Genomic DNA, 27,170 nt, shown 5'->3' with positions numbered 1-27,170 from the left:
CAAGAAATTAGGCCTAGAAATAACCTACCTCAAAATCATAAAATCAAAATATAATATAATCAGACAGGTAATATACTGAATGGGGAAAAACTGAAAGTGTGTTTCCTCTATGATTGGGAGCAAGACAAGGATATCTAATTTATCTCTCTTATTTGATATATTACTAGAAGTTTTACCAAGAGCAATTAGGCAAGAGAAATAAATAAAGGAATCCAATTAGAAAAGATGAAGTTAAATTACCTGTGTTTGCAGATGACATGATTCTCTAGATAGAAAAGCCTAAATATTCTAAAAATTGTTGGACCTTTCAATAAATAAATTCACCAAAGTAGCAAGATAAAAAATCAACAAAATAGTCACATTTCTGTACCCAAATAAAGAACTTGTTTAAAAAGAAATTAAAGCAATTTCATTTACATCAGCTACAAAACAAATAGACTTAGGAACAATCTTAACCAAGGGAGTGAAAGAGCTCTACAATGAAAACTGTAAAACATTGAACAAAGACATTATAGAGGTCAGCAAAAGAGAGAGAGGAAAGAGGAGAAAGAAAGGAAGACAGAAAGATACATAATACATGTTCATATTCATATTCATGGATTGGAAGAACTGATATTGTTAAAATGACCAGACTGTCCAAAGTAATCTAAAGGTTCAATGTAATTCCCATCAAAATTTCAATGACTTTTTTCACAGAAATAGAAAAAAAAACCCTAAAATTCCATAAAACAACAGTAACAAAACAGAATAGACAAATTGGTACACAGATGAGAAAAACAAACTAAAACCTAGAGGCATAATACTTGTCTTCAAAACATACTACAAAGTTCTGGTTACTACAACAATATGATAGTAGCTTAAAAACAAACCCATAGAATAATGGAATAGAATAAAGAACTCAGGAATCAACTACGCTTATCTGCAACTGATTTTTGACAAAGGTACCAAGAATATACAGCGGAAAAGACAGTTTCTTCAATTAATCGTGCTGGAAAAACTGTATTGCATATGTGGAAGAATGAAACTGGATCCCTTTCTCTCACCATATACAAAAATCAACTAAAAATGGATCAAAGCCCCAAATCTTAAAGCTGGAACTATGAAATTATTACCATAAGAAAATGGAGGAAACACTGCAAGACAATGGCATAGGCAATGATTTTTTACATAGCACAGGCAACCAAAGTAAGAATAGACAGATGAGAGTATATCAAATTAAGAAGTGTTCACATTGCAAAGGAAACAAGAAGGAGGATTGAAACAATCTACAGAAAGAGAGAACATATTTGCAAATGATATATCCAACATATGTATATGATGTATATGATATATATGATGACATCCAGAATATACAAGGTACTAAAACAGCCTGTTATGGTTTAGATATTAGGTGTCTCCCAAAGATCATGTGTGAGGCAATGCAAGAAGGTTTAGAGGAGAACTGATCTGGTATGAGAGCCTTAACCCAAGCAGTGAATGAATTCCCTGATGGGAATGACTGAGTGGAAACTGAAGGCTGATAGGGTATGGCTGGAGGAGGTGAGTCATTGGGGACATGCCTTTGGCGTACATATTTTATATCTGACAAGAGGTGTGTGTGTCTCTGATGTCTAATCATCATGTGAGCTGCTTCCCTCCACCATACTCTTCCGCCATGATGTTCTGCCTCACCTTGAGCCCAGGGGAATGGAGCCTGCTGTCTATGGATTGAGACCTCTGAAACCATGAGCCCACAAATAAACTTTTCCTCCTCTAAAATTGTTCTTGTCAGGTCTTTTAATCACAGCAGTGAAAAAGCTGACTAATACACAGCTGAACACCAATAAAACAAACCCAACTAAAAATGGGCTTAAAAAAATAACAGACAATTCTCTAAAGAAAACACACAAATGACCAACAAGTATGTAAAAAAAGCACTCAATTTCAATAATCATCAGAAAGATCCAATTCAATATCATAATGAAATATTATTTCACCCTAGGTAGAATGGCTATCATCAGGAAGACAATAACAGATGCTGGCAAATATGCAGAGAAAAGGGAATTCTTGTACTCTATTGGTGGAAATGTAAAGTAGTACAGCCAATATGGAAAACTATTTGCAGATTCCTCAAAAAACTAAAAATAGAACTCCATATGATCCACTGATTCCTTTACTGGCCATACATCCAAAGGAGGTGACATTTTTATTCCCCTCAAAGAGGTGTGTGCACCTTTTTCCTGTTTCAGCAGTAGTCACAATGACCAGTGCATGGAATCAGCCTAGTTGCCCAGTTATCCTTTAGCAAGAAGAATGGATAAAGAAAATGCTATATCTTTACACAATGGAATGCTATTCTGCAAAAAAAAAAAAAAAAAAAAAAAAAAGAAAAAAAAAAAAGAAAATGCTAAGAGCCACAGCCAAGTAATATGATACATGGCATTTTTGGTTGAAAGGTGACGCCAACAAGCCATTGAGATGATATGATTATGTTAAGATTTGCATTCATATAGATATTGGACTCCTGCTGTCCACCTCTGCCTGCTACGGGACTCCTGGAGAGTTCCCATTGGTTGGGGAAGTGCAGTAGGAGGGAATTCCGAGGAGGAACCGCCTCTTGGGTTCTGGGAGAGCGCGGGTGGGTCCATCGATAATCTTCCCGGGGCTCATATGGGGCATTGGTGGCAGTTTCAAAAAATAAAGTTTGTTCCTGCTTGAGTGGCTCGTGATTTTGTGCCCAGCCAGACTGCAGCAAGAAAAAATGAGAGAAATAGAAAAATAAGTTAGTTCTTGACCTCATAAATTCATGTTGGTTTTTAGAAATCTGATTTCTTCTTCTTTTTCATGAGGCATCCTTTTTATCATCTGCTGTACAACTTTGGTAAAAAACCATTATTAAATATTAAACTTACTAGTCCATGTTTGCAGGTACATTGTAATTAAAAAGTAGAATAGTTTGCTCTCTTTCTTTTCATGATTCTTCAAGACCATACAGTATGTTCCAGAATACTCACCTATGAGATTTCTCAATTCTTGGTACCTTATGTAACACTTTTATTCTAATAGTTCTAAAGTCATTTAGCATAGCCAGCTCCTGTCTTATAATCCTAGCACTGGTTTATCTTTGATTTTCACTTGCCAATATCTCTCAGATGATTCTATAACTTTTTTCTCTTAAAATTACAAACACAAGAGTCAATGTTTTGTTCTTTAAATGCATTAATACAGTAAACTCAAACATAAGAATAGCAATAAATCCATGCATATTACACTTTGTGAATAAATATGCTTTTGCATATGTAATTTTTATTTGCCCCAAACATGATATCAAGAGTTTCTTATCAGTATTGGAATTCTCATCTCATTATGAATATTGGATTTCTGGCTGATATCCCTAGATAGCTACTGAGATTTATCTATTCATTCTGGATTGTATGTATACAAATTTTTGTTTCTGGAAATCTAAAAGCATCAGAGTTTCCTCTGTAACAGAATAACTGGAAGACAACTCTTTTTATTCCTTATTAGAAGCATTTAGATTTACAAATCCTGAATTTCTTTGAAATTTTGCATCTTGTTATATCAAGCTGTGATTAATTGATTATTTTGACCAAATATCCAATTATGTTGAACCAAGATTTTATCTATAATGAAGTAGTCAATTTCCTATATTCTTTAATAGTCTGTTTTCTCCAATCTCAAGAGCTCATCTCGGTATACGAATCCAGGCTCACTGGGATCAGATGCACTGTTATTTCCATAGCTTTCATAGACATCTCAAGGGAACTCCACTTATGAATTCTTGATTTCTTCATCTCAGTATTTGAGAAAGATGTGTCTTTGAGAGTGGGAACTCAAATAAGAAGCCATTGAGCTATTCCAGAATGATGTAATCATTTTAAAATTTGCCTTAGGAAGCATTAGGGGAATTAAAAGAAAGCATAGAATTATGTATCACAATAAAGTACTTTATTTTATTTTTAAGGAACCACACACACAAAAAAATGTTAATAATTTTCCTGAAAAAATTTAAGATGATACTTTCTAAGAGGAATTTCAAGGCCTACTGAAAGTGGTTCCATGTGTATTAAGAGATCTTGGGATCTATATGAATATCAAGATAGTAAAGCAATTTAATATTATAATCTATATTATACATTTAAGAGAACAGTGACAATATAAGTCCTGTCTGTTATTGATCTTTCTTATAGAAGGGATACACATTTGTGGCTGAAGCATTTACGGGTGACATGTACGCAGCAAGCTCTCGATGGAAGCTACGTCTCATTGGTTCCTACACTCCACTCCCATGCCTCTCCCGGGAATCACCTTGCAATACCTTCACTATAAAAGAAATCAGAGATTACTACATACCCAATGATAAGAAAATTTTATTCAGGTATAAGTATATGATAGATGGGGAGAGACATTATTTTAAAAATATTAATATTTCTGGATAAAAATTAATTCTGCAGGAAAATCCTGCATCAGTTTTGAATTTCAATTTCTATACTCATTTGGAAAGAATGAATTTAGAGTAATGTGATTACATGGGTGTTTCACAGGATCAAGACTACATGATTGCACATAATGTTAATGATGTTTTCTTAGACTTCATCCTACTTGACTTTAGTTACACATTCTCCTTGATACTTCTTTCTCCTTGTTCAGCTCCATCTCTGCTCCATCTCAGTTCCTGGTGGGGTTTCTCTTCTACCTGTCACCTTGACCCTTTTATGCTCATCTATACTCTCCTTGAATATCCTGTGCATGGATTCCAAGCTCTTTCATTAGCTGGTTCTGTTGATTCTAATTCTGACATGTCTCGGCTCTCCTTCCTCTCTATTCTCAATGTCCCTGCACTATTTCAGGCCTTTATTATGTTTAAGCTATAAAACTGTTGTTTCTGGATTCTATGATTCCATTATATTCCATTTTTTACTCTATCATTCTCCCTTTATTCACTTATATACTCATACTTTATTCTAGAGCAGTCACCTTTCTAATACTCATATTTAAATGTGATTTCCCTACCACAAAATCTTTGTCAAAATGTTTGACAATTATAGAATAAAATCCAGATCACAAAGAATGGAGTTCATCAGCCTCACCCAGTCATCAAGCACAGTGAAACCTCTCACTGGAACTAAAGAGCTCATCCTGACATATAGACCATACAGTTTTATTGTGTATTTGTTTTTCCTCTTATCATGGGATATTCTCTCTCCACTTCTACACTTAGAAAAATTTATCATTTTAATAATAATATTCATCAATAAAATCTTTGCATTAAAGACTCTAGATATAGTTCACTCAGGTGATGTTCAAGTCCTTTATTCTTTCTGAGAATATGACATGCAAATTTAGCTAATTACCTTCCCATGAACTTCTCTGTGAATTAACATTAATGGAAGGCCAAACCCATGTCTTCAATGTGGGACTTAGCACAGCACCTGATACATAATTGGCCTTCATTAAATATTTGTTGGTCTTGAGTGCATTGTTGGAATACTAATTTTCTCTCTTGCATTTGTCTCACACATGAGCTTTTAGGGGATAGTTCACATTTAAACCACAACATACTATTATGCACAGAAAATTTGGAAAATATATAAATATATTACTAAGTAAAGAAAAGTCATCCATAACCAGACAACCTAGAAATGACTATTTGTTAGAATTTTGTTGAATTTTAATATAGTGTCCAAGTTGAACATTATTAGAATCATAACTGGAGTTTTATAATTCTGATCATTTTAAGTAGCATTATAGAGTTCCACACAAGGGCTTAAACAACAGAAGTGCATTGTCTCACAGCTCTGGAAGCTCCAAGTCTGAAACCACGGTGTCAGCAGGGTGGGTCACTCTTAAGGGCTGTGCAGAGAATCTGTTCTTTCACTTTTCCTGGCATCCTGTGGTTTGGTGATAATTGCTGGTGCTACCTGGCTTGTGGATCAGCACCTCAATCTCTGCTTCAGTTTCTGCATGGTGTTTCTCTTATGTGACTCTATTCCCAAATTCCCCCTCTTTATTATAAAACCACCAGTTATGTTCCATTAGGACTCTTTCCCAAATGACCTCATTTTAACTTGATTACCTCTGAAAACTCCTATCTCCAAATAATGTGACATTGTGAGGCATGGGGTGGTGAGAACTATAAAACATCTTTTGTGCGAGGAGGGGACGCAGTTCAGTCCATTATAGTGACCTGGATCTGGAGAGAGGAAAAAGGATTTTAACAAATCAAGGCAAAAACTGAGAGCGTTGATTTATTGGAATACCTGGGGCTTGACAAATATTTGGATAGTGCCATTTATGCAGTAGAGGATACAGAGGGAGAAAGTCATGTGTAAGGTGGTGGTCAACAGGAAGACAATTAACTCCTTCCTAGCTGTTTAATAGAGTAGACAAGCAAAATAGTCACGTGACACGGGTATATGGTTGGTAGGACACTTTTATTTAAAAATTGTTTTTCTCTTTAGGCTCGTGAGGTACCCAGGAAATTGTATAAAATGAGAATCAGACTCAGAAAAGAACATTAGGATTCTCTGATATTCGTGGGAATGTCAATGTCTGAGAAGCCTGAAAAGAGCAGTCCTGAAAAAAAAGAGGGAATGTTGCTCTGCTCATGGGGGGGGATTTTTAAAGCAGGAGGAAATGAAGGTAGAATCAACCCTGTCAAGTTCTCTTGAGAGGTCAAGGAAGACGAGAACTGAAGTTTGTATACAGTAGTGACAAGCTGCTTGACACCTTGACGAGAACACGTTTAGCGCTTGGGTTGGTGACAGAGCAGACTGCTGAAAGTGACATGGTGTGAAGAGCAGAAGTAGGTGATCTGCTGAGATGGCTCCCAGAAAGGAAGTGTGGCCATCCGGACTGCAAGGTGGATGTATTTGCTTCAATTGCACATGTAGGAATGTTAATGACAAGGAGGAACAAAGAGAGGGTGTATGATACAGGTAGCAGGATACTCAGAAGGGCAAGTTTGTAGAGAAGTGGAAAGTTGATAAAGTCCTGAGCATTTGTAAGGAATCACTAGAAATAGAAAAATGAAAACAAAACAAAATAAGACAAAACAAACAAGGCCCCTACAACTCTTCAGTGGCACCAGGGAGGAGTTAGAAAGTATGGGTTAGATGGCAAGTTTTAGATTTTGAGGTTTCTCATATATACGGAAAAGGGTGAGGGTGGAGGCTGTGGGTGCTATTTCAGCTTCTCTGTGTGTTTGATCAAATGAGAACCCTGAAGAGTGATGCATGCAAGGCTTCTGCCTCTGTAAGCTGTGCTCTTTGTGCAACAACATGAAGGAGGATCTGATGGAATGAGTTGGTGTGGTAGTAGCAGGTTGCAGCTCTGTGAAGTATGGTGGCTTTTGGGTCTGTCAAGTTCCAAAAGTGGCTCATCATATCCAAACAAAAAGATGCATTTCCTACTTGGGGATTTAAGGATGATAAAAGTAGACTCATTTTGTTTCACCCTACCATGTTGGGATCTTTTGCTAAAGAGGACTTCATAGCGTGGTTTTACTTTTTGACAATGCTTTTAGAAAATTATGCCATTTTGTTTACTGACTTGAAGAAAAACAATGCACTTGCTTATGAAGTTCATATTTTTCCCAATAGGTATTGTGTTAAGGTGGCATTACAGCATCCTCTTACAATACAGGTACGTACATCCAAGCCAGACGTATTCATCAAGCTTCAGGTGCTAGAAAATGAAGAAGCTATGGTGAGCTCCATTGGAAAAGGTCAAGCTCTCATCCCAGCATTTAACTTCCTGGGGAGTGAGAAAACTGTGAGCTCCCAGTGTAAGTGTGCCTTTTGGACAGGGGGATCTGGATCCATAAATTATGTTTTTTTGTAACATTTTTTAAAGGTTTAAAGATAAGACAGCAAGTTACCATCTAAATCAGTAAAAATTGCTAGTAGAATAAAATATTAAAAAAAACATTATTTTATGCCACTGACATTTGTGTTTCAAATTAGGCTATGACTATCAGCAGACTGGTTATAATTATACTTTAAAGACTCTTTGCCTTGAAGAAAAATAAAAATTTATTTTCTTCTTTATGGGCTTTAATAATAAAAAGAATGTTCTCATTTTGAAAGATCTTTTGCCTTTCTTTTATTTCTAATTTATTGTTTTTTATAATATTCTATTTATTAAAATTAATATAAGTTTAAAATTGGTTATTACTTTCTCTTATAGAGTTTTTTTTCTGTTCAATACAAGATTCTAGACTTTAAATAGAGGATACAATCTACTTACATTTGTTTTGATACGCAGAATTTTTTCTGCCATCCTGTTATATTTCTCTAATTGATTATATCTTCTACTTGACCTTTGCATAGCTATTTGGTTATCAGCATGCTTCCTGGGTGCTGCTTCCAAATAGAGCTGGTGTTGATTATATTAAGTGTGCTAGCAAACTGCTAAAAATAAATTTCTTTTTATATATAAAGTAAGTTTTGTACCTATTTCCAGTCTAATATGTATATGTGGGCTTTTTGGGGGGTTGGATATATCTGGACCTACCAAGCAATATAGACATTAACTGGTGACACAGACTTTTGACCCCTTTCCTTCTCTCCCTAACAACTGTGGGTGGGCAAGGTTAGGAAGAGTGGGCTGAGCTGCAAGCCACTGCAAATACTCTGATATCCAACCACTTTACACAGAGATTAGGAGTGTGAGCCTTTTTCTTTTCCTAATACAATGTTCTATCCAGAACAAAAATACAACTAAATGTTCAACATCTCCAGCAATTAGAGAAATGAAAATTAAAACTATACTGAGATTCCATGCCATTCTAGTCAGAATGTTAATTTATGAAGAACACAACTAATAATAAATGTTGGCAAGAATGTGGGGGAAAAGTTTCACTAGTATATTGCTAGTGGGACTGAAAATTGGTGCAGCCACTCTATAGAGCAGTACGGGGATTCCTCAAAAAACTAGGGATGGAACCACCATTTGACCCAGTTATCTGACTCCTCTGTATATATACAAAGGATTTGAAATCAGTATACTACTGTGACACAGCCACATCAATGTTTATAGCAGCACAATTCACAATAGCTAAGCTATGGAGCCAACCTAGGTGCCCTTCAACAGATGGATAAAGAAAATGTGGTATATGTACATGATGAAGTATTACTCAGCCATAAAGAAGAATAATTTTATGACATTTTCTGGTAAATGGATGGAAATGGAGACTATCGTGCTAAGTGAAATAAGCCAATCCCCCAAACCAAAGGTTGCATGCTTTCTCTGATATGTAGAAGCTAACCCATGTAAAGGTGGCAGGTAGTGGGGAAAACAGAAGTTTAATGGAATAGACAAAGGGCAATAAAGGGATGTAAGGGGGATAGGAAAAGGACAGGAAGTGGAATGAATCTCACATAATTTTCCTAAATACAGGAGTACACCACAGTGAATCTCAACATCGTGTATATCCACAAGAAATTAATTTAAAAATAAGTAAATAAAAATAACAATAAAGCCAGATGCAGTGGCTCAGACCTGTAATTCCAGCGGCTTGGGAGGCTGAGACAGAAGGATTGAGAGTTCAAAGCCAGCCTCACAAACCACGAGGCACTAAGCAACTCAGTGAGACCCTTTCTCTAAATAAAATACAAATAGGACTGGGGATGTGGCTCAGTGGTGGAATGTCCCTGAGTTCAATTCCTGGTAATAAAAAATTTTTAAAAATAAAACAAAAAAATAACAACAACAACAAACAATAAAGAAGAAAGCCCATGAAGCTTACTTAAATAATAGGTGCACAAAACAGTAAGGATCCTTTTGCTAAGTCCACAGAATATTTCTAAATGATGTCCATATAAGTGGTATTTTAAAGGGCAATTTTATTTTTTAATTTAAAGTATTTAATGATTTTAATGATTAAAAATATTTATATGTGTTTTTGTCATGTATATAACTTGAGTGAATTTCTATGCACACATTACACCCATATTTAATGAGTTTCCCTATTCTTATTAAACTATCCTTTTTATTCTAGAGAGCCCTTCATCAAATATATACTTTGCAAATATGATCTTCTAATCGAAGCCTTTTCTTTTCAAATTCCTTAACAGTAAACTTTTAGTACAGAATCTTTTAATTTTGATAAAGTCAAAGTTGTTTTAAAAAAATTACAAGTATTTTTTTGTTTTATTTAATAAAAAATTGCTTTATCTAAGATGATAAATAATTTATTTCATGACTCATTTTATAAGTTGTATAATATTAACATATGTTTACTTTTATGATCCATCTTGAAATAATTTCTATGTATGATATCAGGAATGAGGTAAATGTTCTTTTTACTCCCATGTGTATATCCAGTTGTCTTAGCATTGTATGTTGGAAATACAATATTTTACCTATTGAATTACCTCGATAGTATTCAAAAATCAATTGACCACGTCTGTGTGAGTCTACTTTTAGACTCTGTTTTAATCAATTGATTTAGTATCTATTTTACTCTGAAAACACAATTTGCTTGAAAATCTTAGCTTTCAATTTTTATTTTTGCTTGTGTTGAATTTGGAGAGCTTAACAAAATTTGAGTTTTTCTGGCTCATGAATATGGGTATATCTCTCAATTTATTTTAGTCTTCTATTTCTGTCAGCAATTTTCATATTGCCAATGAGAAGATTTTGCAATACTTTTTAAAATTTATTTCTAAGTATTTTTATAGGAGTTCCATCTAGGACTGAAAATATGTACATCATACCATTGATATCTGCATTACTTTCCTTGGGTTGCTTTAGCAAACTAGATTAGTTAAATTAGTTACCCATGATAAAGTATGGTTCAAAAATCTTAAATGGAAAATCCTAGCAATAGCAATTTATCTTGTGCCATTTTGAGTAGTCTGATAAAATCTTGCACCATTTTTCTTTGTCCTGCCCAAGATGCAAATCATCCCTTTTTCCAGTGTGTCCTCACGTTATACACTACATGCCCATTAGTCACTTAGTGCCTATCTAGCTTATCAGGTCATCATTGATCTTTGTCAGGGTATCACAGTGTTTAGGTTCATGTAACCCTTATTTTACTTAATAATAGTCCCAATACCCAAGACTAGTGATGTTGGAAATTTGGATTTGGAAAATGTTTCCTTTAAGTGAAAATATGAAAGTACAAATACTTCAAGTGAGAGAGAGAGAGAGGGAGAGGGAGAGAGAGAGACAGACAGACTACATCCACACAACTCTTAATAGAGTATGTTATTATATTTTGTTATTATTATAATTAATCTCTTTTTTTTGGACCCGAGGGGCTTTAATCGTGTCTATAATGTTCTACATCTTTTTTTTTTAACCATAATCTCTTCTTTTTTTTTTATTGGTTATTCAAGACATTACAAAGATTGCAGAATCACATCGGTTACACATCCACATTTTTACATAATACCATATTAGTAACTGTTGTATTCTGCTACCTTTCCTATCCTCTACTATCCCCCCTCCCCTCCCCTCCCATCTTCTCTCTCTACCCCATCTACTGTAATTCATAATTAATCTCTTATTGTGCTTAACTTATAATTTTATCATATATATGTGAATGAAAGATTTTTTTTTGATTGCCCACCTTAGATTTTTTTTGGTGCTGTTGTTCTAATTACTTATGCATGACAGCAGAATGCATTATGACTCATTATACACCAATGGAACACAACTTTTCATTTCTCTGGTTATATGCGATGCAGATTCACAACATTTGTGCAATCATACATCTACATAGGATAATAATGTACATCTCATTCCATCAACTTTCCCACCCCCATACCCCCTACCTTCCCCTCTGCCCAACCCGATGTTCCTCCATTCTTCCTTTGTCACCTCCCCACCCCCACCCCCTTTATGCATCAGTATCCACATATCAGAGAAAACATTTGGCCTTTGGTTTGGGGGATTGGGTTTATTTTGCTTAACATGATATTATCCAACTCCTTCAATTTACCTACAAATGCCATAATTTCATTATTCTTTAAGGCTGAGTAATATTACATTGTGTGTATATATATCTGAGTTTCTTTATCCATTCATCTATTGAAGGGCATCTAGGATGATTCCACAGTTTAGCTATTGTGAATTCATCTGCTATAAACATTGATGTGGCTGCATCACTATACAATGCCAATTTTAAGTCTTTTGGGTGTATATTGAGGAGTGGGATAGCTGGGTCAAATGGTGGTTCCATTCCAAGTTTTCTAAGGAATCTCCATACTGCTTTCCAAAGAGGTTGCACCAGTTTGCAGTCCCACCTGCAATGTATGAGTGTGCCTTTTCCCCCTACATCCTTTTCAACATTTATTGTTGTTTGTATTCTTGATAATTGCCATTCTGACTGGGGTGATATGAAATCTTACCGTAGTTTCGATTTTTGCATTTCTCTAATTGCTAAAAATGTTGAACATTTTTTCATATATTTATCAATGGATAGTATTCAATCATCTGTTCAGCTCCTTAGCCCATTTATTGATTGGGTTATTTGTTTTTTCGGTGTTAAGTTTTTTGAGTCATTTATATATCCTGGAGATTAGTGTGCTATCTGATGTGCATGTGGTAAAGATTTTCTTCCACCCTGCAGGCTCTCTCTTTATATTACTGGTTGTTTCTTTTACTGAGAAGAAGCTGTTTTAGTTTAAATCCATTTCAATTTTTGATTCTTGATTTTATTTCTTGTGCTTTAGGAGTCTTGTTAAGGAGACCAGGTCCTAAGCCAACATGATGAAGATTTGGGCCTCCTTTTTCTTCTATTAGGCTTAAGGTCCTTGGTCTAATTACTAGGTCCTTCACCCACTTTGAGTTGAGTTTTGTGCAGGGTGAGATAGGGGTTTAATTTCATTTTGCTGCATATGGAGTTCCGGTTTTCCCAGCACCATTTGTTGAAGAGGCTACCTTTTCTCCAATGTGTTTTTAGATCCTTTGTCTAGTATGAGATAACTGTATTTATATAGGTTTGTTTCTGTGTCTTCTAAGGAAATATCATCTTAGAGTTTGTTACTATCCTCAGTTTCAGGCATCAAACAGGAGTCTAGGAACATATCCCTATAGATTAGGAGAGACTACTGTACTACAATCTGGGTAACTTAATAAACAAACAAACAAAAAATATTCTCTCACCATTCTGGAAGACCGAAAATCTTCACAAGGCTCATGTCTTTCTTTATGATTCTGTATCTTCTTCTTTTCTGATTCTTCTAGGATACCATTGTTGGATTTAGCATGAGTATAATTCCAGATTGATGTCATCTTAGGATCCATACTTTAATTACAGATACAGCTACCCTATGTCAAGTAAAGTCATATACTGAGGTGCTGTGTGTATGTATGTGTTTTGTGAGCGTCACTTTTTAATCTACTGCAATATCATACCATTAGCCTCTATCCATTGTTCCACTCCATGTTTCTTTTTAGATTATTTCTATTACTTATCTTCAAGTTCACTGATCTGTTATTCTCAATTTGATAGGAAATTATATTTCATACATAGCTAAATATAGATTTCTTTTGATTCTTTATATATTTTATTTTTCTTGTTGGTGTTCACCATTTTTCATCAGATATTCTCATCTTTTCCCTTAACAACTTATGCAAAAGTTTTTTATTTTGTGTATGTGTGGTACTGGGGATTTAACCCACACAGACTTTTTTTTTTTTTTTTTTTGCCATTGAACTACATCCTTAACCTTTTTATTTTTTATTTTGAGACAGGGTCTAGCTGAGTTGCCAAGGGTGGGTTCAAACTTGTAATCCTTCTACCTTAGCCTCCCACATAGCTGGGATTACAGGTGTGTTAAATCCATCATCTATGTCAGCTATGTATCTCCTTTTTCTTTTTCTTTCTTTCTTTTTTTTTTTTTTTTTTGCACCAAGGATTGAACTCAGGGCTCTCAACCACTGAGCCACATCACCAGCCCTGTTTTGTATTTTTTATTTAGATACAGGGTCTCACTTACTTGTTTAGTGCCTCACTAAATTGCTAGGGCTGACTTTGAACTCACAATTCTCCTACTTCTACTTTTGTTGACTTTATTTTTCAGATGTGGTCACATTTCCTGTTTCTTAATATATCAGATCAATTATGTATTATACATTGTGCATGCAACATTGTTAATGATCTAGATTATGCTCTCCTCATTGAAAGAATGTTGAACTATGTTCTGGAAGTTAGTTGATTTATTAACAATTTAGCATGCTTCTACCAAGATTTGATCATGAGATATTTTGAATCCATTCCTGAGTTGCCATTACCCTAACATGAGGCTAACTCTGTTCTTGAAGCTTGGACTTCCTTGGGTCTCAACAGCATATTCTGTGTGTTTATTAAATTCACTTCATTTTGGCAGGTGAGAACATCAATATCTCTCAATACTGTGCAACTAACAGAATCTCCTTTAACTCCCCACTCCTGCCCCCTTCTAGTAGTTATGATCTGCCAGGAGTTACTGAGTGTTTGTAAAAAGGAAGATCAGAATTCAGCAAAAGATTCAAATGAACCCTTGTGTATATCCTAAGCTCCTCTGCTGCTCAGATATGTCTCTTTGCTTACTCAGTTGACAAACTATAGTTCTTTCAAACTCCATATTTATTTCTGAACCCGGCAGCATTACTGCTCAGGCAGAAATCTGGGGAAGTAGAGAGATCACCTTGTACATTTTCTTACTCTCAAGGATTATAGTCCTGGACTGTATATTGTCCAGTTGCTGAAAAGAGTTGATTTATAAGTTTTGTCCAATTTTATCATTCTTTTTATGATAGGAGAATGCGTCCAGTGCCCATTATTCAGTCACGACTAGAAATGGAATTTCTTTCTCATTCACTTAATGTACCTCCAAGTATATTTGAAAATTTAATTAATGACATTTAATACCTTTTTTATTGTTCCCAATGGTACTTTTATCATCTGTTCATTACAAAATAATTAATATAGAAATTAAAAATTAAAGGAAACCAGTTGCCTGGTGTGTGGTGTCATTCATGCAACAGCAAATGAATAAGAGATCGTAACATATTCTTTTAGCAATCAGTGGTTGTTCAGAATATGTAGTACTCTATGCAGGTCACATATTATTAGAGTAGATTTCTTTAAAGCCAGAATATTCCAAAGAATCCAGTGGTGGTAGTTTTTATCTTGTTAAGATAAACCTCTCCCTCTGAACATAATATAAAGAGATATAACTGTTTTAGTTAATAGTTGTGCATATCACATATTAATATTATACTTACTATTTCTCTCATTCAGCTAGCAAGCAAATTCTTTCAAGTCACCTATCAACCAAAAAAGAGCCAGAAGTATATTCTAAGAAGAAATCTGCACAGGGAAGTCAGAAATCCTATAAGAGTAGACCTGGAAGTGCAATAGTAGATACTGGTCAGCCTCTGGTGGAGGAGGAAGTGGTCACTATGTCATCTGTAGAAGAAAATTCTAGCACACCACAGCAGGTATATTAACATTAAAAATTATCACTCAATTGCACTGCTCCTAAAAAAATTTAACAATAAAATGATTCTCTTCCTAGAAGTTGTCAAATACTTTCTATCTGCTATGTCATCAGTGAACAACCTGAATTGACGAATGAGACTTTCTTGAACAGTTTCTCTATGCTAAGATCTTTAATCAAATGGCAAACTTAACCTCTATGCCAACCGTAGGATGTATATGTAATCATGTTAGTTTGAAAATAAGTTATAATACGTACCACTAAAGGTCATATTCTTATAACAATTACACATTAATAAAAGGTGAGTGTATGTGACCCAAGTTAGAAAGGAAAAAAGACAATGCATTTATTTTAAAACAGCAGAATAAAATATGGCACAGCCATTTAAAACAACAGCATAAAATAGTAAAAGGAATTGAAAAGCAAATAAGGAGCCAGAAATAAGTCATAATATGACAGTAATTACAATAAATATCAACATAGTAATCAACTGAAAAGCTACAGTTCTAAAGTTATATAAAAATAATATTCAAGTATAAGTAGTTCTAAGTAACACTTTTAAATAAAAGGTCACAGATAATGTAAAGACAAAATGAGAGGAAAATGTATCTGGTAAACATTAATCAAGAGAGAGCTACAATAATAATTTAAATGTCATAATACATAGACTTCAACAGGGATAGTATATGAAAATTAAAAAACAAATAAAGTAGACATGATATTAAGTAACACAGAGGCACTTAACTACCAAGAGACAATAAATAAGACTCAAAAACTTTTGGATCACAGGGGAAAAAAGATAAGTGCACAATTCACAATTGAAGACTTTAATGCATGTCTTTCACAAACTAATAAATCAAGCTGAAAAACAAAATGAGAATGGTGGTGCATATATTTGTCAGCTTTTCACCTCTGTGACAAAAATACCTGAGAGTAACAGCTTAGAGGAGGAAGTCATTTTGGGCTTATGGGGTCAGAGTTCTTAATACACTGTGGTCCAACTCCATTGCTCTGGGTCCAGGACAAGGCAGAACATCATGATGGAAGGGCATGGTTGAAGAAAACTGCTCAGCTCACGGTAGCTGGGAAGCAGAGAGGCTGGTTGAGGTATCAGAGACAAAATACAAACCCCAAAGTTATCCCCCAGTGACCTAGCCACAGTACTCCTTTCAAATAATTAATCCATGAAATGAACCTCTGAACATTGCTCCATTGTCTTACAAGTGAACTTTTGGAGGGAAGTCCTTATCCAAATCATAACAGTGATGATTTGAAAAGTTTAATTACATATCTAATTATGTAGATATCTATATAAAACACCAACACAATTTTTCTTAGCACACCCAGGATATTTTTAAAAATACAGACCGTGTAATAAGCAATTAGTGGATTAAAAATCCAATAAAATTCAAGCTATCTGTACTATGTAGTTATGTTTTCTTAGCATAATGCAATAAAATAGAAAGTAATAATTAATGGATAGTGTAAAAGTCCCCAAATGTGAAAATTAGATAAAATATATCAAATAATCCTGTTGTTAAAAAGAACATCAAATAAGAAATTATGCAAAGTATATCACTCAATGATTATTTGAAAACTTTCAAGTTGAAAAATTTAATCAACATCTAAATACAACATCTAAAGTAGCATTTAGTGTAATATTGACTTTTAGATTAACTAATAAGGAGGTCTGAATGATTAGAACTACATGGGCTTAGCTATTAAAAAGGAAAGGATTCAAGATCAACTCAAAGATGAAGAAATGATTTTAATAATTAGACCAGAAATCAATGAGATGGTGAGCAAAAAGCAAAAAAAAAAAATTCAATAAACCTTAAGTACTTATTTCTAAGATTAATAATGTAAATGTACTTCTAGTAAAATCAATCAATTAAACAGAGAGAAGACATAAATTATCCAAATGAAAAATTAAAAAAAAACACAGTTGATGTATAACTACACCCTATAGGTGTTTTTTTTATTGCTATTACTATTATAAACAACTCTATGCTAGCAAACTTAAAACCTGGCAGGGATGGGGGTTGGGAAATACACAAATTCCTGTGTGGGAAGGGGAGGTGGACAATAGCATAGCTGATTCATAATAAAATCTTAATAAAAGAACAAAAAATTATAAAATTAAATAGGTAATCAACATCTCCCAAGACTCCCCTTGTCAAAGTGCCAAAAGCCAGGTCAAACTTTCAAGGAGTAAGTTATTCCAAAAATCAGAAGAAAAGTTTAAACTTTACAATCCTTTTAAGAGATTACTGTAATCCTGATTCCAAAACTAGATAAGAGTAACACAAGAAAAATGTGTAAATTTTATTTATAAAAATGGATGAAGAAGTATAGATAACAGATAATCAGTTCTAGTGTGCCAGGCAATCAGGGAGCATTCATCTCAGGAGTTCAGGAGTGGCTTGCAATTAAAAAAAAAAATCTGTCAGTATAAATCACCACAGTAACAGATTAGATGAGAACAATCAGATAACCCTGAAACATTTGATAAAGTTCAACAACCTTTGGGTATTTTTCAAACATTCTCTTATCAAACTAGGCATAGAACTTCTAAACTGCAAATGTTACATACCAAAAATCTTAAAATTAATTGAGAAATCTTATATACAAAAGCAATATATGAACATACAAAATTGAAGTGCATTTCTACTAAAATTAGGATAAGGATGCTCACTATCATTGTTGATATTTAATGATACTGGAACATTATGATGGTGGAAAGTTAGAACAATGAGAAGAAACAAAATAGAAATTCCACTTCAAAGAATTACTGAGTTATTTACAGACTTATGCTCATATGACTTATGCTCAAAGAAACCAACAGAATAGACAAATTCAGAATTAACAAGAGATTTTAGGAAGATTGGCAAGACATTGCTAATAGCAAATTCTTGTATATTTACTTATTTACCAACTATGTACCTGTTACAGTGTATGTACATTGATCTTTAATCCTCCCATCATCTTTTGAAGTAAACAGTTTCACTATCTTGGTGTGACAGTTGAGGAACCCAGAGCACATAGACCTTAAGTGATTTGTTCAATGCCAAATGCCAGGTGTGTGCTAAAACTAAACCTGAACCCAGACAGGTCCAACTTGTGAGGCTATACCCTTACTCACCATGCTCTGCTGCTTCTACAACTATAACACTCAGTAGCCTTTCTCTACAAGTATCACTAATGCATCAGACAGTAGAATGTGCCAACTCTCACAATAGCAGCAAGTATCTAGACCATAACTTAACCAAAAATACACAAGTTCTCTACATAGAAAAACTTGATCCTTTACTAAAGGATCAAGTTGTTTTAATCACCTCGATGACCTTTACTAAAAGATCAACTAAAGAATATAGATGGCTTCTCTAACACAGGGAAGCAGTCCATGCTTTTCAATAAGGTGTCATAATGCTGTTAAGACATCCTTTATTCTCCCAATTAATTTTTAAATTCAATGTGGTGCTAATCAAAATTCCCACTGTGTTTTTCAGAATAACAATGAATCAAAACTCACAAACAGTTAAGTCCACTTTAAAAAAGAAAAGCAAAGACAGGGGACATCCCTTTCTAAATATTAAGACAAATAGTCATTGCAATAAAATAATATTAGTACAAGAACACATAAATGAAGCAGTAGGAGAAAAAGTAGAAACAGAACATGTTTCTATGAAAATTTGATATAGTATAAAGATGATATCATAAATAAAAGGAGGAAAGTTAATCCATTAAGTAGATGATGCTACAGGAATGACCTCTACAAAGACAGAAATAAAACCAGACCAAAAGCTAACTCCATGAATAAAGGTGGACTCCAAAGTTATTTCAGATTTAATTGTGAAATTTTACTCCACAGAAACAGTAACTGATGAGGTAGGAGGCCATTTTTGTGCCTGAGCACAAAGAAAATCCTAAAAGTCAGAGAATGAAAAAACTACTCAAATTCTTTAATAATTTGAAAACTGCAAAATACAGCAGCAGTGAGATTTCACTTTATACCCACTGTACTGGCAAAAAATAGAAACAGCAATGGCCAGGCATAGGTGGAGATATGAGAGTGTAAACTTTTTTTATATATGTTTATTTTATTTTTTTATTTTTACGAGGTGCTGAGGATCAAACCCAGGGTCTTGCACATGCAAGGCGAGCACTCTACCACTGAGCCACAACCCCAGCCTCGAGAGTGTTAAACTTATGAAGTGTTGTGCAATAGAGTTTGAGAACATCCGGTGTTATTGAATTAAATTATGAGCATATAATCAGGAAAAGTATATACTTATCACATGCCCAGTGTAACAAATTCTATTATGTACGTATTGTGTATATTCTTATTGCTTGTTCTTAAACACTGTGTTTTATTTCACAGAACTACAAGTATATCATACAGTGCTTGATATTGTATAATAGTTGGCCTCTCACTGAAAGTCAGCAGATATTTGTTCAAGCACTAAAAGAATTAGAGAAAAGTGATAACAAAGGTATGTCACTCTAAATGTTTGTATGTGCATGTTGCGTTTCATATAAATATTTAATAGTAAGTGGATCACATAATTATTAGAACTGTTGTCTATAATTTATCCCCTGTGACCTGCCATATTTCCCATTGTGTTAATTATGTTTCACGTTATTACTGCCTAGTTCCTGAAAAACAAAATTACTTGATTATTTAGGCCAATTTAAACACATTTTGTATAATTTGCAAAAATTACATATTGATTATACCTTAGCATTTTCAAGAAACACACAGGAAACTTTATTACATTTTAAAATTACATTTGTCCATAGTTATTGGAAAATCATAAAACTAAAGACAAGCTCTTCAAATATTAACAAATCTTTCAATTACAGATTGGGATGGAGTGTGTGTTTTCTATTTATGTGCTAAAATTGAAGCCCAATTGCCTAGTAAAATAATACATGTACATTATTTTTAAAATAAAATAAAACTACACAAAACTAGAGAGAATCACATCAAAAATAAAAGCTCCCTGATCCCATAAGCCTTAGTCCTAATATTCCATGCTAGACCACATCAGCGCTTCCTTGGTATTTTGCAGAGTTTTTAGTGCACATCTATCATATATGTGACAAGACAAACCCTCTGCTCTTATCATCCTCTAACAGTGTACAGTAATTTCCCCTTTTCACAATTTCCTTTCTGTGGTTTTAGTCATCAGTGGTCAACCATGAACTGAACATATTACCACAGTGCAATAAGGAATTAAGGTATTTTGAGAGAGACCACATTCACATAACTTTTAATATGGTATATTACATGTTATAATTATTGAATTTTATATTTACTTATTTTTGTCAATTTCTTATTGCACCTAATTTGTTAAACTTTATTGTAGGTATGTATACATAGGAACAAACATTATATATAGAGATATATATACTGTGGTTCCAGGCTTCCACTGAGGATCGTGGAACATATTCTCCGCAGACAAGGGGGAACTTACTATCTAAATTCCCCTACTAGAATGGAAGCCTGGGAGGCAAGGAGTTCTGTCTATTTTTGCTTTTCTGATGCCTTGTGTAGCCACTGGTTAGGTATTGTCCACTCGATTAGCACTCCATAATATTTGTTAAGTGACTGAATGAAAGGAGACATGTAAACTACTCTTGTTATTATTGCCTTATTTACCAGTTGTTAAAAACTCTATTCAGGTGTTTGCTTGCCTGTGTTATCACCTAGACCCAAACAGGTAAGTGTTAATAGAGCTTCATTTATTCAGAAGTTAAGAGAAAACGGTTATTACTACGTTTATTAAAAGGGCACATTCTAGTGTGGGTCATACGATTCAAAGAAAAATTATTAAAATAAATAAAAAGAGTCCCCACTTCTTCCCAGTGTACTCTGTGTGCCTCGACTGTGTGGAGATCCTGACCTTGTTGGCCTCCCCTGCAGTGCTCTTCTCTTTGGGGAGAGGAACCATGTCTTTCCCAGACTCATCTTTGTGTCACAAGATCCAGACAGAATGTTAGTTCCCTAACATTCACTGAGTGGATGCGTGAAAGTGTTTTGCCTGTGTCAGCAGGTATGCCTAAATCCTGATGGCTCCCTGGCCTGCAGTGTTGACAAGATTCTGAGGCTGGGTTTGTGCTCAGTGAGAAAATGTTGTCATCTTTGATCAATGTCTGACACAGACAGAAGGAAAGCCGTGGCCTCTGAGCCACATAGTGGCCACTTCTTTTGCTATTCATCTGTGTCATGTATAACTCCCAAAGCAGTTGTTCAGGTGCTCAAAAACTGGTTTATGAACAAAAAACCTGTGCAACTGCTTAATAATGATATACATTCGACCTTGTGACATATTCCCTAGTTAATCTCATGGAATATGAATTTTGTTGAACCATCTCTTCATTCTAGCTCAGCCTCCCCTCCACAGCCATTGCCCAGCACCACTGAGGATGTCTGAAATACAGAACAGGCAAGATTTTGATCTGGTGTTCTTGCTAACCAGAAGAGTTTTTCCATGAATAAGCATCACATGCAAGCTGAAAGCTCCTTGCAGGCCATGTCTAATGCTGCATGTGCCACTGGTTCCCTCATGGTGACAAAGGCACTGGGTTGTTTGGCTGTCACTGCTTTGCAGCAGCCTCCCTGACCCAGTGCTGCAGGCCCCAGGCCTTCCTTTGGATCCAGTGAAGGTGTCCTAGGTCCACCCAACTCTCCTGAACTTTGTCTTAAAGACTCCCTCCCTATAGCAGTGACTCAGAGGCCTTTATTTTGGAATCCACTGTCCATGCCCACAATGTTCAAATGAAAAATAAGTGAGAACAAACTATTAATCTTATTTGTTTGTTCCTCTTTGTGGATTACTATCTCGCCCCCCCCCCGCCACCACCATCTCTTTCTCCCTCTCTCTCTTTCTCTCTGTATATTCTTTCCTGTCAGGCTATTGCTTTTGTTATCCTTTAAATCAGCCTTTAACCTATCTCCATCTCCCCTGTGGTCCAAATCAAAATTTCTTGAACCTTACATACTATACCTAAAAAAAAATTCTTTTTTATGTGTGTAAATCAGTGCTAGAAAGAGTGGTACAAATTGTGGTAGTGTATTCCCCTCCTCCCAAGATGTAGAGACATAGTTTCTGCTTAATATCAGTGGAATTAAATATTTTATGCTAAAGACCTATGTGCACATAAAAATATTCACTATTACAGAAATAAATCAAAATAATAGGAAAACAGCACAGTTTTGTTCATGCTAATGTGTTCAGCAAAGCTATTCTCATTTTTTTTTTTTTTTTTTTTGCTGCATTGTTGTTGTTCTTTAAGGACAGTTTGTAGTATTAGTAAATTTTACCTTATGTTCCTGGAAACTAGAAATTACAGTAAATCAAGAGTGAGAACCAAATCCCAGTTTTTTTTCCTGCATGGCTTCTTTCATGAATTGCCTGTATTTCTTTCATGATTTTTTATGTTGCAATATTTTGTTATGCCTGTCTTGCTACTTCGAAAATAGTCATACTATTGTCATTTATAGCAAGTATAAATATAGACTACATGACAGGGAATAAATAATCCCAGCATAAATCATGAAAAGAAAACTACAGCATAGCTCTGTGGTAGAATACTTGCGTAGCCCCTGCAAAGTCCTGGGTTCAGTCCCAGGCACTGGAAAATGATAACAACAACAATAAAACCTACTGAATGTTCTGATTAAATTTAATTTGAGATTGTATTCATAGGTAAAACTGGTGTGTAAATCCATTAGGATTTATAAGAACATGCAACAATAAAGGAAGAAATATTGGGGGAAATGTTATAAGCTTTCCAAGGCAAGTTAGCACCATATAGTACAATGCTATCAGAATATCAAATAGTGTAAGAAAAACAGAGTTATGTAAGAGAACAAAGTTAAAATGAATTAAAAATTTTAAAGGAACAGTATTATCAATTGGGGAAATACAGCACAGTGGCTAAACCACCCTAGGTTTAGTGATCTGAATCAGGATGTTCATCACCTGCAAGACTAGAATAACTAGTGCTGTCTTTCAAGGTTGTTGTGAAGAATCAATTCATGTATAGAAGTTCCTAGGTCCTAGTAGTATTTTAAAAGATGTTATTCTCTAAGTAGCAGAAAGGCTTTAGGAGAAACAATATGTATTCTTTTCTGATATAACATTTGAAAATTTATTGTATGAAAGAGCAGCTGCTAAAATTAAATTACACCTTCTATTGAATAATATGTTTGTTGCTGAAAAGCAACAAGCAAAGAAACTAAAGCTGAATTGTGTTTAGAATGAATTAGGATGTTTTTCTATGTGGAAGAAAATGTTGGACGATCTTTGAAAGGCAGCTTTCAACTTCAGAATAATTGATCTTTAATGGCATATTTGTAAATGTGGATTTTTAGACAGTTTGATTATTAAAACATATCAATGCATTGACTGCTATGCTTCAGTTATATTTACAACTCAAAACCCACATATCCTAATTTTAAGGGTATGATATATTTTAGAAACATTTATTTACTAATGTTTTCAAATTATCAAATTTGTTTGCTTTTAAAATATAAATACTTTATGTCAAGAAGAAATTGGTCAAGTTCTTTTTATTATTATATTGTTTAAAATATTCATTCCAAAGTCAATAGAAATGTTGCTTTATTTACTCATATCAAATACTGAATTTCTGTGAGAAATAAGTGTAAAACTTGATTTTTTTTTTCAAAAATTCACATCTTTATAGCTCAGCTCACAATCTCACAATACAAAATAAGGCCCGAATTATAGTAATATTCAACCTAGGATATTTCTTTTAAAATTTTTTTTAAAATGTGGCCTCTGGTAAACATGAGGCAACAGTGCCACCTTTAGTATATTTCAATCCCTAAGTTGCAGTAAATATTGCTTATCAAGGTACCTTTCACTTAAGGAAACATGAAACTGGAGGACTTTGAGCAGGGAGGAACTTAGTGCTATCATCTGCCTTCAGATAAATTTGTGGCAGGATTTAAATTCCTTTTGCCTATGTTTACCATCTTTATGCTGCTGACCTATGCCTTTGAGGTTCTGGTATATTTGCTGAAACACATATGAATGGTATCATTATCAAAAACATATATATTTTGCTCCACCACACACTCTCCACTGTGATGTTCTGCCTCATCTCAGGCTCAAAATCAATAGTCAAGTGACCATGGGTTTCAGGCCTCTGAAAGCTTAAACTAAAATAAATTTTTCTTTTTTTGTTTCCCTCAGGAATTTTATTAGAGTGATAGGGAAGCTGACAAGAGTTAATGCGTATTATGAATTCCATATTATAATAGATGTGAAATCAGGGATTTGAAAGGAGGTATATAATGATGTTCTGGCCTTCCAAGAACTTGTACTTTATGGGAGAAAAAGCTAATATATGTTATGCCATTAAGAAATATGGAAATTAGTTTTATATTAACAACATTAGGAAAATGGGCAGCACACACCAGCTGTGTCTGACAAAATAGTAGGTATAAATTTACATATCAAGTATAAATTTATACATATTAATGTATAAATTTTCATATCAAGTATGTTTCAGGGGAATCAAATACACCTTAAGGTATGACTCAAACATTACTAACTATGGGCAGTTAGAAAAGAGAGCCCCAGAAGTACTTCAGGAACACCTTGAGATTCAATTTCAGCAGAAATTTATTAAACACCTTAGGAACCCAGGGTGTATGATACTAGGTAGAATGCTATTTTACCTGCTCGATAGTGATTAGTGTTAGAATTGTATGTGCAGAGTTAGTATCTTCATTATACAGAGGGGCAACTTAGGCCCAAATTACCTGGCAAACTGAATGTATCCAATGCCTGAGCCATGATTCACTGCCAAGTCATGAAATTATTTAACCATGAAATTTTCTATGGCCCAACACTTCTTAGCAGTTGGTCTTGTCAGTAGAAGAACAAGTGATACCCATCATCCCTTGGCCATCTACTAGTGTGACCTGCTTCCAATTTGAAAGTACGTAACATCAGAGCATCAAATAATTGATGAAATCCGGATTTTTTACGATTACTATTTTACTTGGCTAATGGGGTGACTCACAAAACTTTGATTTTGTAAAGGACTGACAGCATTTTTGAACTTAAATTTGAATGCTGATTCAGCTCTTAGCAGTAAATTACATTAACTGAGTAAATTACATAAACAGATACTCTCCGAATCTTTCTGTCTGGGACCCATTGAGAATCAAACTAGGAAGAAACATAGTAGGGTTCAAAAAAAATTACTTGCCTCTCTGCCACCTGGATATTTAACTATTAAAAAGAATTAATAGAACATAAGGTATTGTAACCCATTTTGTGCTACTATAACAAAGTCTCCAGGCAGCTGTGAGAGAACTGACATATAAACTGCCCATTTTCTCAGGACCCTGCCTCAGACTATTAGTGTGTAAAGATTCTTAGCAGGTTTAGAGAAGCAAACAAATCCAGGAGCATATTGGGGGAAATGGTAGAGTAAGAATTTTGATAATTACCTTCTCCATAAAGCAATGAAAAAACTACAAAACAAATAAAAAGTGTTTATTTAAGGAAAGCAAGATATATGCTATTAAAAACCAATAGTCTATGTTTCAGTCCAGGATGGCAGCCGTTAGGAATAAAATGGTGCTAGAGCTCTTCAAGGTCTTATTCCAAAGTCATATCATTATTAGTGGTCTGGTGGTTTCCTGAAACACCCCACTCACAAGGCTGACTCCAAGCTAAAGTCAATAATGGGTCAATGTTGATAGACACAACATGCGTAAAATGACAGAGTAACAGCATAAAGGACAGAACTATATAAGAGCAAAGATTTTTGTATGCTGTTGAAATTAAACTGCATGAATCCAAAGTAGATGGTTATAAATTAATATTTGAATTGTAATCCCAAGGAAAACAATAAGAAAATAAAAATATATAATAAGCAAACAAACAAAAAACAAGGGAATTAAAATTGTACATTAGTAAATATTTATTTGAGACAAAAGAAGGTATCAATGGAGGAGGGGGAAAAAGAGAAAGAGATAAGCCCTAGATGAAAACAGTAAAATAGTAGACATAAATCCCTCATTATTAGTAATTATTTTAAATACAAGTTAAATACATTATACAATGAAAACAAGATCTAACTGGATGCTGTTTATGAGGCACACTTTAGTTTCAAAAATACAAATAGATTGAAGAAAACAGAATTGAAAAACAGTATTATGTAAATAGTAACCAGAGAATCCTAGGGTAAATATACAAATGCTAGGGGGGAAAAGATTTTAAGACAAAAGACACTAATAGCAAAAGGACATCTTTTATAAGGGTAAAGGGTCACATATTCAAGAAGGAAAACACATATTAAAAATACAATTTAAAATACAAAAAAAAATGGGTACAACTGAAAGAAGAAATAATTCAACAATAATAGTTGGAAACTTTAATAGTCCAATTTTGGTAATGAGTAGAACAACTAAACAGAAAATCAATAAGGAAATAAAATACTTGAATAACACTGTAAACCAAATCGACTTAACAAATGTCTAGAGTAGTCCCCTTAACAACAGCAGAATATCCTCTCAAGGGCACTTGAAAGATCTGCAGGATAAACTATAGGTAATCCAACTCTAAATAAATGTCAAAGACTGAAAATCATATAAATGTGTTCTCTGACCATAATTGAAGAACATTAGAAATCAATAATAAATAAAGTTATGGATTTCAGAAATATGTGGAAATTAAACAATGT

General features: G+C 34.3%; 1 protein-coding gene across 1 annotated transcript in view; it reads left to right on the top strand.

The window, feature by feature from the left end:
- Adgb (androglobin) overlaps window positions 1–27,170 on the top strand; it is a 163,063-nt gene that overhangs the window by 110,412 nt on the left and 25,481 nt on the right. The window contains exons 26-29 of the mRNA XM_076859659.1: window positions 4,191–4,378; window positions 7,602–7,786; window positions 15,239–15,438; window positions 19,819–19,930. Coding sequence (XP_076715774.1) covers window positions 4,191–4,378; window positions 7,602–7,786; window positions 15,239–15,438; window positions 19,819–19,930 — 685 coding nt within the window. The remainder of the gene's footprint in view (window positions 1–4,190; window positions 4,379–7,601; window positions 7,787–15,238; window positions 15,439–19,818; window positions 19,931–27,170) is intronic.

This window comes from Callospermophilus lateralis, chromosome 6 (assembly GCF_048772815.1).
Source record: "Callospermophilus lateralis isolate mCalLat2 chromosome 6, mCalLat2.hap1, whole genome shotgun sequence".
In the NCBI taxonomy this organism is placed as follows: domain Eukaryota; kingdom Metazoa; phylum Chordata; class Mammalia; order Rodentia; family Sciuridae; genus Callospermophilus; species Callospermophilus lateralis.
The sequence above is the reverse complement of the archived record's forward strand: the minus strand, read 5'-3'. Positions and strand labels throughout refer to the sequence as shown.